This window comes from Hordeum vulgare, chromosome 7H (genome assembly GCF_904849725.1).
Source record: "Hordeum vulgare subsp. vulgare chromosome 7H, MorexV3_pseudomolecules_assembly, whole genome shotgun sequence".
Taxonomy (NCBI): domain Eukaryota; kingdom Viridiplantae; phylum Streptophyta; class Magnoliopsida; order Poales; family Poaceae; genus Hordeum; species Hordeum vulgare.
This window is the reverse complement of record NC_058524.1, coordinates 44,481,845-44,494,636: the sequence shown is the minus strand read 5'-3', so window position 1 is coordinate 44,494,636 and position 12,792 is coordinate 44,481,845. Positions and strand designations below refer to the sequence as shown.

The 12,792-nt window shown below is 46.0% G+C and overlaps 1 protein-coding gene across 1 annotated transcript; it reads right to left on the bottom strand.

The window, feature by feature from the left end:
* Positions 1-5,850: 5,850 nt before the first annotated feature.
* Positions 5,851-9,186, bottom strand: LOC123410873. The gene is made up of 3 exons (XM_045103803.1): positions 8,429-9,186; positions 7,862-8,177; positions 5,851-6,469 (listed from the first exon to the last, which is right to left on the bottom strand). The coding sequence occupies exons 1-3, from the start codon at positions 8,918-8,920 to the stop codon at positions 6,423-6,425; spliced, it is 855 nt and encodes a 284-aa protein (XP_044959738.1). The 5' UTR covers positions 8,921-9,186; the 3' UTR covers positions 5,851-6,422.
* Between the last annotated feature and the right edge of the window lie 3,606 nt (positions 9,187-12,792).

Below are 12,792 nucleotides of genomic sequence, written 5' to 3'. Positions count from 1 at the left end.
AGTGCTCACATCAAGAATCAAGAAGGCCTTGGTTGCAAGCTTCTCAAGGTCAGCACATTCTTTGAACTTAATCATCCTACTTGGGCTATTTCTCACATATCTAACAGCAGCACGCACGCGCTTGATTGAAATATCAACTTCTTTTAGACCATCTGTAACTATTAAGTTGACAATATGGGCAGCACACCTCATGTGGAGATATTTGCCTCCAGCTATGCAAGTCTTAGCTTTATTCAGTTCCTTTCTCATGTAACCAATACCACCATCATTATTACTAGCATTATCAGCAGTAATGGTCATGACCTTCTCTATCCCCCAATCGATCAAAGTTTTTTGCAAGTGTTTCCCAATATCATCTCCTTTACGACCCTTAACCTTGAAAAAGCTAATGACTTTCTTGTGAAGTTTCCATTCTTTACAAATGAAGTGTGCAGTAACAGTCATGTAGCTATCTTTTTGTTCAGAAGTCCAACCATCAGTTGTGAGACACACTCTTTCACGTTGTTCTTTAAGGAAAAGTTTCAGTTTAGCCTTTTGTTCAAAATATGTGCGAACAACATCCCTAGTGCATGTTCTCCTAGATGGAACAGATAAACGTGGGCATGCTTTAGATATGAACTTTTTAAACCCAGATTTTTCACCAAATGCAAATGGGAGTTCATCTTCTATTATCATTTCAGCAAAAGCAGCCCTAATAGCATCAGGATCAAATTTCCAAGCATGCACACTATCACCATGATTAACTTGAAGCACAGCTTGCTTATCATCACCAATATTCCTATGGGGATTACGCTTGCAAATATTAAAATGTTTGCGTAAAGCTGATGTACCATTAATCACGGGATGAGCGCTGATGTCATTCTTGCAGTAGTTGCATTTTCCCTTCTCCAAGACACCATCAACTATGACCTTTTCGAAGTGGTTCCACATCTCTGATCTCGAAGCCATCCGCCTTCGGGCGTCTTTCTTTTCAACCTCCACAACTTCACCCTTCCTCGTCTCATTCCCGTCATCCTCCTTCTCTGCTTGTGCTACTTGCACCTCACCAGCGACACCACACCCACTAGCCTTCTCCATGTCCATAGGTACTGTACCACCAACTATCAAATTTGAAGTAGGCATAGCAGCTTCTGTCTCGATGAACTCACGAGGCTCGGAGGACATCTACAATCAAACATAGTTGCTTTGATCAATAAGGATTCCCTCATGAAAAGATGGAAGCAGATTGTAGTAAACAGTAATGGTAAATTCATCAGCCAAATTCAGAAGTTGCAGGCATAATTATGAAAAAAAATCAGAAGTTGCAGGCATAATTATGAATTTTTTTTCTGAATTTGGCTGATGAATTATGCCTGCAACTTCTGATTTTTTTTTTCATAATTATGCCTGCAACTTCTGAATTTGGCTGATGAATTTACCATTACTCTTTACTACAATCTGCTTCCATCTTTTCATGAGGGAATCCTTATTGATCAAAGCAACTATGTTTGATTGTAGATGTCCTCCGAGCCTCGTGAGTTCATCGAGACAGAAGGTGCTATGCCTACTTCAACTTTGATAGTTGGTGGTACAGTACCTATGGACATGGAGAAGGCTAGTGGGTGTGGTGTCGCTGGTGAGATGCAAGTAGCACAAGCAGAGAAGGAGGATGACGGGAATGGGACGAGGAAGGGTGAAGTTGTGGAGGTTGAAAAGAAAGACGCCCGAAGGCGGATGGCTTCGAGATCAGAGATGTGGAACCACTTCGAAAAGGTCATAGTTGATGGTGTCTTGCAGAAGGGAAAATGCAACTACTGCAAGAATGACATCAACGCTCATCCCGTGATTAATGGTACATCAGCTTTACGCAAACATTTTAATATTTGCAAGCGTAATCCCCATAGGAATATTGGTGATGATAAGCAAGCTGTGCTTCAAGTTAATCATGGTGATAGTGTGCATGCTTGGAAATTTGATCCTGATGCTATTAGGGCTGCTTTTGCTGAAATGATAATAGAAGATGAACTCCCATTTGCATTTGGTGAAAAATCTGGGTTTAAAAAGTTCATATCTAAAGCATGCCCACGTTTATCTGTTCCATCTAGGAGAACATGCACTAGGGATGTTGTTCGCACATATTTTGAACAAAAGGCTAAACTGAAACTTTTCCTTAAAGAACAACGTGAAAGAGTGTGTCTCACAAGTGATGGTTGGACTTCTGAACAAAAAGATAGCTACATGACTGTTACTGCACACTTCATTTGTAAAGAATGGAAACTTCACAAGAAAGTCATTAGCTTTTTCAAGGTTAAGGGTCGTAAAGGAGATGATATTGGGAAACACTTGCAAAAAACTTTGATCGATTGGGGGATAGAGAAGGTCATGACCATTACTGCTGATAATGCTAGTAATAATGATGGTGGTATTGGTTACATGAGAAAGGAACTGAATAAAGCTAAGACTTGCATAGCTGGAGGCAAATATCTCCACATGAGGTGTGCTGCCCATATTGTCAACTTAATAGTTACAGATGGTCTAAAAGAAGTTGATATTTCAATCAAGCGCGTGCGTGCTGCTGTTAGATATGTGAGAAATAGCCCAAGTAGGATGATTAAGTTCAAAGAATGTGCTGACCTTGAGAAGCTTGCAACCAAGGCCTTCTTGATTCTTGATGTGAGCACTAGGTGGAACTCAACATACTATATGTTGAAGGCTGCTGTTAGCTATGAGAAAGTTTTTGCAAGGTATGCGGATGAAGATCCTTACTTTGTAGTTGATCTACTTACCGATAAAGGTAAGGAGAAGGGTGTTGGAGTTCCGGATGAGCTGGACTCGGAGAATGTCAAGAAGTTGGCAGATTTTCTTGCACATTTTGCAGATCTAACAACTCGTGTTTCTGCCTCATTGTACGTGACTGCTAATAGCTTTTTTCCATGAGATTGGTGAGGTGAATATGTTAGTGCAAAGTTGGATGGAAAGTGAGGATTGGTTGCAAATTGCAATGGCAGAGAGGATGAAGGATAAGTTTGATAAATACTGGGGCAATTGGCATGAGCTCGATACCAGCAAGAAGGGGAAGGAAAAGGAGAACTTCAACTTGCTAATTTTCATTGCAACGACACTTGATCCAAGGTATAAAAAAAGTACAAGTATTATAGTCAACTATTCTTCATTATGTAATGTTTTCTTATATCGCAAGATCACAAATTAAAGTTTTTATTTTCATTTTGCGATGCAGGTACAAGCTTTCGGAATACACACAGTTTGCCATTTTAGAAATGTATGGGGAGGACAAAGGGCCTAAGGTGTGGGTTGCAGTCAGTACTTGTCTTAGAGATTTATTCGAGGACTATAGGCTGATGTATGCTCCAAATGTTGCATCAGCTCAAAGTAGTGCTTCTCGAGAAGTTGAATCAATCGGAGGGCGTGCAAGCATGTTGAGATCCTTGATTGCCAAAAAAAATGAGGTTGAACAGTGGCGGTAGCAGCAGCAGCAAGTCTGAGTTGGACAAGTTTCTTGCTGAGGAGCCTCAAGACGATGGCCCAAAAATTGACATATTAGATTGGTGGAAGGTTAACTCATCTAGGCTTCCTATATTGGCATGCTTGGCACGGGATGTTTTGGCAATCCCCATATCCACTGTTGCATCAGAGTCTGCATTCTCTACTAGTGGGCGTATTCTCGATGAGTTCAGATCTTCTCTGACTCCATTCATGGTTGAAGCCCTTGTGTGCACTCAGGATTGGCTTCGATATGGTACTCATGTCAGCATAGTAGAGAACGCTGAAGAATTGACCAAGCTCGAACAAGGTAACTTGATTCAATTAATATTCCATTATGTAATATGTGTTCGTTTGTTCTTATTTAATGCTTGCTTCCACCATTGTTGTTTATCAGAGTTAATCGCGGAATATAAGGAGAAAGTCAAGCCCCAAAGCAATGGCAAGCCCCCCACCACCGCAAAGCCTACTTAACGATTGGTGAGCTTCCACTTCTGGGTTATAAGAATTCATCTTGCTGCTTCAATTCAGATCAAAATAATAATATATTTATGTTTCTATCTGTGAACAACTCAACTAAATTATTGTTCATATTCCAGATGTTCTTTTTGGTTAGCTGCGGTTCTAAATAAACTACTAATAGTTGCTGGAGCAGAAGCAATAATACTTGAAGTTTAGAAATTGGGGGATTGCAGCAATAATGCTATTGTACGCTGCCTGTTGCGTTCGTTCCATGTTTTAAATTTAAGTCTTGAAAACTAAGTGTGTTTGTCGTCAAAATTTACCAGTTATTTCCAGTGTTGGGACCCAATTCATGTGCATGCTAAACTATTGTTTTGTGCTGATAATATTCTTATGTCGTATATCGGTATATGTACTAAGTCTACATCATGCTGCTATATATTATCAATTGTTTGTTCTTCCTGATTGTTAAGAATAGATAGGAAAGTGGATAGTTTTGGCAAAAAGGAGCTGGAAATAGTGTAGCCACTACTGCACTTATTAAATAATGAGGGTTGTTTCAGTGTGCAGCGATTCCTGTCACTATTAAATTATTAAATGTTCAGGTTGCTCAGTGTGCAGTGCAACTCTGCAAGTGTGCAACAATTCCTGTCATCATTAAATCTTCAGGGTTATTTAGTGTGCAGTGTAAGTGTGCAACGATTCCTCTTAGTATTTAAATATTCGGGCTGTTCGGTCAGGACCGATGTCCGAACCGAAATCTCGATGTGGTTATTCATCGGTTACTGCTTTTGCCATTGACCGATCGGTCAGTATTTTTTGGACAACCGAATTTTCTAAAAGACCGAAGCACCGACCCGAATGGTTCGGGGGAACCGAACGCCCAGCCCTTCCTATGGGCTATGGATGTCAACCCGTTCTTGTTCTCAAGAGTGGTGAATCTGCAGGGAGGTTGTGCAGCCAACGGTGCTTGAGCTCCGCGGAGGACTCAAGGATCCATCTCCCAGTTCAGGGGCGCCTGCTAGGGTTTCGAGTACCTCGTCTTCGGTGAATGATTCGCTGTCGGGGCGGCGATATATGCACGATTTGGCCATACGGAACACTGGAAAGGGCCAGGAATTTCGGATTGGAAAGAATCGAGCATTAAACAGAGAATCGAATAGCTAAGGTCGGTCATGGCAGCAGATCGGGGTAGGGGAAATTGGGGATTTGGGGGATCTGCGAGCAGGGCAGGTAAGGAGCACATTTGGGGAAATATAAGGAGCTTCGGCCTGCGGGGCTATTTTAGTCGGTCTTCGGTCTGTTCGGGTACCCGCGGGTCAAACCCAAATGCACCGAATTAATTTCGGTTTTCTCATGATGCTAACCGATCGTAGTACCGAATATATTGGTTCCGGTTTATTCGGCTTCGGTCTCGTTTTTTTCGGTTCGGCATTTCGGTCTTCGGTTAAAATGCCCACCCCTAGGTACAGGTACCGGGGGATACACGACGTACAGGGAGGGAGTACTATAGTATCTAATGTCTCGAGAGCGAAATACTACTGCATTCTATCCAACGAGTAGGTCGCCTAAGAAGAGAGGACAAAAACGAACGGCAAAATGTAGGTTTCATCTGTGGCCTCGTTCAGAATTCAGGCGCTCGGCATCAAAACAACACACAAGACGCTAAAAACAGCACAACTGAAAACACGATCACCAGCTCACAGGAAGAACCCATTACATTTTTTCGTTCATACCAAATGCATAGTGTAAAAGAAAGAAATGATCGTCAGCTCATTCCAAGAACAAGTGCATTTTTCATTCGTGCGAAAAGGCATCGCCTAAAAAAATGCAGGATCATCGACTCATTGCAATCGCCTCTATACTGAAAAACAGACGAAAACAGCGCAATAATAAACAATATCATCAGCAGAACCAACTGCACTTTTATTATATACGAGCACCAGCTCACAGAAAAAACCAGCTACATTTTTCATTCATAACGACTGCATAGTGTAAAAGAACACAGTGCAGAATGCATTTTCACTCAAGCAAAATACATCGTCAAAAAAAATTGCAGGATCATAGACTCATTTCAAGAACCCTTACACTGAAAAACAAAATGAAAATGGGCGCAACGAAAAACAATATCGCAGCTGCAAGAACCACTGCATTTGTTGTATATATGAAATGCACCATCTAAAGAAATACAGGACTATCATCTTAGTGCAAGAACCACTGCATTCTCCATTAACGCAAAATGCATCCATCCATCATCCAAAACGAACGAGAGGCCAAAACAGGCCGACAGGGGTTCTCCCTGTCCTGTCAGGAGATCGGAGCAAGTTTAGCTAGCAGAAGAAGCATAAGAGCAGCTGAGTTTTCTGAACCTATATATCTATCTGCATGCAAAAGTAGGCGCCCAGTTCTGATGTCATTGTGCCCGAGGTGGCGAAACTTCAGAAGAGGTGAGCTGACAGGACTCCTGCTCTGGTCTTGCTCTACTCTGCCTCTGCGTCAACATTCGGGTATCGCAGCGCATTGTAGGCTGAATTAGCAGAAATAATGAGTAAGTTAGGCGGAAGACCGATAACAAATAACAATATAGTGATAGGATCAAGACGAAAACCTGAAACATATACACAGATAAAAAGAGGCAAAACCTGCAACAGTATGATGTGCAAGGAACTAAGGTTTTATGGCTATTGTAGGATACAAGCTGAATTTTCTTCACAGGTTAGAACATTAGTATCTTCTCTGCAAAGATGGAACAAAACGATTGGACTTGATTTGGCTTTTTAGGTTCCATAATTTCTACTAGTGGCGACTGGACATGATTTGGCCTTTTAGGTTCCATAATTTCTACTGGTGGCAAGTGTTATGATATGGATGAGCCGAATTATCTGAATCAAGATCAGAAATGCGGAACCAGTAGTTTCTACTAGCTTCAGACCATCTTTTGCCATGTGTACACATACTGATAAGTCCACATGGCACCTACTATTTCCATTCAACTATTAATTTTCAGACGAGTTCCAAAATCCTAACAAAACTTAACATAAAATCCTTTTTCCAAGCATGATTAGCACTAAAGTAAGACTCCAAATATCATGCTCATGCAGCAAATAGTCTCTACACCAACATCTGTGCATTTTGCATTAACAGATTTCAAGACCACCGGCACATTTCTCGCCAAAGAATATCATCACCAGGAAGCAGATGAACAATCCAAATCTCAGAGTTTTACAGAACAACAGGAAAAATAACAAGAACAGGAATACAGCTCGTGTGCAAAACCTGAAAACAATATGATGTGCAGAAACTAGATTTAATTTAGCATAGTAGGAACTTGAATTTTGTTCACAGGTTAATCCAACCCAAGTAAAATAGGCTAAATAGAACGGATAACTCCATCTTCTCTGTTAAGGCTGAAAAGGCGTTAATAACTGATTTGGCCTTGAAGTTACATAATTTTTACTAGCTTTATACACAATTGTTTATACTGGTGGAAAGAGTACCAAACGGAAGTACTGAAATCATCTGTTGATTGTGAGTAGTTTGAAACCAACACTTTCCATATCAATGTTTGTGTGTAAAGATGTTATGAAATGATCTGTTTCCCCAATAACCATCTAGCCACAGACTAGAGCAGTTATCTACAAGACTAAAACAGTTTCAGACATTTACGCCCTAACAGTTTCAGTTAACTATTTTTCAGACTACAGCAATTTCAGTAAACTGTTTCTCTGACTAATAACAGTTTCAGCAAACTGGTTCAAGCACAAGCAGATTAGCACCCCAATAAGATACAACCTCAAGGATCATGGGCATGCAGCATATAGCTCATAAAAAAATTCAAGCAAGGCTATCGGTTCAGTTCTTGCCAGTTACCACCATTGGGGGATCATTAAGAAGTTGGGACATGGACAGTGGCTCTCACCTGGGGTCCCGGACAGGAACACGACAATCCAGAAGGTCGGTAATTGGTCGCCGCGGGGCAGGTCGACGAAGAGCGGGGTCAGACGCCCGTGGCGGCCCGCTCGGACGCACATTACGAGGTCGAAGGGTTGACGGCCTTCCAGGATGAAGCGGGTGCGCCTGGCCATCTCGTTCCTCAGGTGGAACACGGACCTCCCCCTGAACTGGAACGTGGACCAGCAGTACCGGGAGTAGACGGGGCCGTCGGGCTCCGACACCATGTACCGGATCTGCCGCCACATCACTATCTCGGGCCAGAAAATCGTCGGCGGGGGGCTCTGCAGTTGGGTAGCAAAGAACCACTGTTATGTTCGCTAGTACTCTGAATTTTCTGATGGAGAACACAAACGCAACCAACAGCAAGAACTGCACCCAAATTTGGAAGAAGTGATCAATACAGCTCGCAATCCCCGCAGTTTAATTGCATGCGACGCAAATTAAAGACACCCAAGAACGCAATTCGCTCAATCGATAGGTTCCGCTGGAAGCAATTCGAGGGTTATCGAGAAGCGGGTCATGGCGAGCTGACCTGAATCGGGCCTGGGAAGCCAGGCACGCCCTCTGTGGCGGGGATGGGCTCAACGATCCAGTACATCATGGAGCTGACGCTGCGGCTGGCTTCGACGGTGACGCCGGTGTTCCAGGTGCGGTACTTGCCGTTGGCGCGGAGGTGGCGGTGGCCTGAGTCGCGGAGCAGGACGTCGTCCCCGAAGCCGGACCTGACGGCCCGCCACATGATGGCCTGCACCTCCGGCTGGTCGTAGTCGCTCATACCGACGCGGAAGCCGCGGCGGCCCCGCGGCGCCCGCCTGGCCGTGGTGGCGAGGTAGCGGCCGTAGGTGGCGCTGTGGAGGAGCAGGTACACGCCGTCCCCGTTGTAGATGTGCACCGTCCACGCCTGGTTCAGCGAGGCGCGGCGCTCGCGGAGGGAGACGCTGCGGACGTCGCCGTCGGCGTGGAGGTACTTGCCGAGCACGCGGCTCCGCAGCCGCACGTGCTGCCCGTCGTGGAACTGGTCCATCGGTCGCCGCCGGGGCCGGACCGCCGGAGAGCAGAGGAGGTGGGCGGCGGGGCGGTTGAGGGAGAAGAGGAAGGCGAGACGGAGGTGGGGATGGTGGGTTCTTGGTTTCTTGGGGCTCCGGCGAGACGGTGGGGGAAGGAGAGGCGGAGGCCGTTGGGCGCCAAGGCGGGGTATTTCAAGGTAGCTGAAACCGTCGTGGTACCGGGCCTTGGGCACAAGGTGGGCTTGCGGGCCGTTTGCTCGGCCTGGCCCACGCCCAGAGCGCGTCGGCCTTCTCTCTCTGTTCCTCCCGCACAGGCCCACGCGCGGCGGCGGCGGCGGCGCCGCTCCTTCCCTTCCCCGGCGAGCCTCTCCCTCCATGCCTCCGCCGGCACGCCGGAGCGGCGGAACGGCGGGTGGCATTGCGGCCTCTCATTGCCCTGCCCTGGCGCACCTGACGCCGCCACGCCCACGCCCACGCCCGCCCGGCGCCAGCGAAGCGAGACAGCGGCGAGGAGCGAGCGAACCACCATCAGATCCGGCGAGGCGCCGCGCGACTGCTCGCTTCTAGAAGGTGGCTTCGCGGTTTGCGGGTCGCTTCTAGAAGGTGCTGGACTGCCGGTGGCCTTGGTGGCGTCTTCTACAGTACTGCTGTGTGAATTTGCCTTGATCCGATGTCAATCACTCCGTATCAGATTTCCTACTCTATGTGTGGTTTCATCGTTTGGTAATTGTGTTATGTGGAGTTATCAAATTGTTTTTAAAATGGCCGCTGCTACCAGTCAGCCGGCTGATTTTAGCCTAAATTAAGTAGCCTCCGGAGCTGTCCGATCAAACGCACCCAACCGCAGACGCTTCCATGACAGCATCACACAATGACTCCATGGTTGCAGCTCCGTGGCAGCACTGCGCAACATCGACTGGGCCTTGCGGCGCTTCATTGCAGCATCGATGACGCTTCATTGCAACCTCGTCGAAGCTTTATCGGCTCCGGCGACGCTTCATTACAACTTCGGTGATGTTTCGCTGCAGCGCGCAACCAACGTGGCGGGTTCCATCGCAGCAGGCTCCGACCGCCGACGATGTTTCACTGCAGCGCACAACTGGCGTGATGGGTTCCATCGCAGCACCCCTGACAGCCTCCGATGAAGCTTCACTACAGCGCCACCGCAGTGTGGCGGTGCTCCGTCGCTGCACTAATCGCCTCGTCGACTCTCCATCGTAGCACCCGTGCCACCGGTGAAGCTTCCCTGTGGCGCGACCACCGACGCATGGTGCTCCATTGCATCACGACAACGACGGGGTGTTGCGACGAAGCACGGGACGGCGGTGTCGAATTGCTGCGACGCAGCACGACGGCGTGGGGGTGCTAGGGGATCTCAGCATGATGAAGCACGCGGCGGCGACCATATAGGGCGACGCAACACGACGGTGGTGGCAGATGCGGCACAACAACACGACGCAACACGGCGGCGCGCGCTGCCAGCAGATCTCGACGTGGTGGCTACTGCCATGGCTTGTGGTGCTTGTCCCATAGCCAGATAGATGGCGATAAGAGAAAGCGACTGGAAGAAATGTGAGCGAAGGGAGGAGATAAGGTTGGGACGAAAAAGCGGTGAGTGGACCATGTCAGGTGTCGCGTGGGAGAGGAGGCTTACGTGAGTTTAAAATCATCCGGTTGATTCTAATGCTTTTCCTTTAAAATTGTGTGATGCGAAATCACTTTCCCCTCATAATCGACTTTGTTGGTATACGACAGAGTTGGTTCTTAGAGCATCTTTAGTAGATACCATTAAAATTTGTTTTATATTTGAGTGAATTATAAACATCATCTAGGAGAATCCTCCTCCTCCACAAGAGATGCCTTTCCACGTGATTAGGTTTCTCCTCCTTTCCTTGACATTGCCGTCAGTCTGACCTGCTTCTGATAGCCTTCACGCCATGGAAGTGCGGAGGACCTCCTCCCGCCCCTCGGCTTAGGGACCCTGCTTTTGTTTTTGTTAGGTTGGACGTTTTGGTTGGGGTTGTGTTGCGACGAGTAACAATAATATCATCGTCCTGATGGTGTGTCTAGTGTCGTCAGAGGGCATGTGAAGGTGTGTCTTGTCGAATCATGTGGGTTTCTGCCAGTGCTAGTATTCAGTCGGTCTTTTGGGATATAGTCTCTGTTTGAGGTGTTTACATGTTTGATCATTCTGATATACGACTCTCTCCATCGATAATGGTTGATGCTCTGGTGCGTTGCTCATGTGGGCCTTAGCACACCGACTTTCCAGCTGGCTACTAACAAGGTTTCCCCGGCTCTGGTGAAGGAGGGGCAATGGCCACGGTGCGATGTCGGCTCACTCCTGTGCTGATAATCGTCGCTATGTGGCACTACTAGGGAAACACTATGAATAGCACTGTTTTTTTCCTACTAATAGCGCGGGGACCAACACTACTTCTAGGGTGTTACATCTAATTTTCAGCAGTAGCGCGTGTTGTACCCTGCGCTATTATTAAGTGTGATAGCAGTAGCATGTGTTTCACACGCCCTACTACTAAATAGCAGCAACGCTCGCTCTAGTCTGCCACTACTATTAGTGTGTATTTTTTTTAATTCTATATTTGTACACCATTATACAAATTTTGATACGGTAGCAACGAAGAGGTAGTGGAAGAAATATTGATTAGATTAAAGTGGATGGATCCAGTTAACCAAGTTGGATTAGTAGGACGATATGATGTTGGGCGGCACGTAAGTCCCGAATGATAGGCACACATGTGTGTCATCCCAACATCATATCGTCCCACTAATCCAACTTGGTTAATTGGATCCATCCATTATAATATGATACATGTGCTTTGCGTTTGGTTTTTCGTGAAGAAGGACGAATGATGCAACACGATATAGGTAAGTATTTCCCTTAGTAGACAACCAAGGTTTATCGAATCAATAGGAATAACAACCAATTCCCGTCTTCAGCGACTGCACATAAATAAGCAAACACTTGCACTCAGCGTGTGCAAGAGGGTTGTCAATCCCCTTGGACTCGTTATTTGCAAGCAAGTAAAGTGTGTAGATGAAAGTTGATAAATGCAAAGGAAACAAAAAGTAAATAAATGCATTGAGGTAATTGTAGCATTTGTAAACTTATAAGTGAATAGACTCGGGCCCGTAGTTTTCCCTTATGGCATCTCTCATGTAGTACACATACGGTGGGTAAGCAAATTACTGTTGGGCAATTGATAGGAGAACGCATAGTTATGTGATATTCACAACAATGATCATGTATATATAGGGCATCACGTCCATAAGCAAATAGGCTAACTCCTACGTGCACCTATTACTTTTACTCCACCCACTGATCGCTATCCAACATGCATCTAGAGTATTAGGTAAAACAGAGTAATGTTTGGAGAACAATGTCATGATGTAGACAAATAGAACTCAATCAATATGAATTAACCCCGTCCTTTTATTCTTAGTGGCAACAATACAAAGAGGTGTCCTTGTCCCTTTCTGTCACTGGGATATAGAACTCCGCCAGACTGAACCCACTACAATGCACCCCTCTCATAGAAGAAATATCTATTTAGTTGGTCAAATGTAACGCCCCGGACACACCCGTCGGCAGTCGTTACTTCTGGCGGGATCTAGACTGGCCCCACATATCCATACTAGTCTTTTCTGCGCACTTTGTCCTCACTCATGCGCACCCGGGATGAACTTCTCAATTCCTTATTGATATGAGTAGTCTATCATCCCTAATAAGCTAGGCTATCACATACACCACCACTCAGAGGAACCGACGTCCTCGTTGGGCCACAGGAACGTTCCCTCTTGCATGACCGCACACCTGTCTGCAAACATCCGTGTAACCGCGAGGGTCGGCTATGATACCAAACTTGTA

What these genes read in the sequence shown, in the direction of transcription:
- LOC123410873 (XM_045103803.1), bottom strand. Translation starts at nt 8,920, where the DNA reads ATGGACCAGTTCCACGACGGGCAGCACGTGCGGCTGCGGAGCCGCGTG. An exon ending in GCTTCCCAGGCCCGATTCAG is followed by an intron (nt 8,178 to 8,428) that starts GTCAGCTCGCCA and finishes ACCCAACTGCAG; the next exon opens with AGCCCCCCGCCGACGATTTT. An exon ending in GTTCCTGTCCGGGACCCCAG is followed by an intron (nt 6,470 to 7,861) that starts GTGAGAGCCACT and finishes CTGCTAATTCAG; the next exon opens with CCTACAATGCGCTGCGATAC.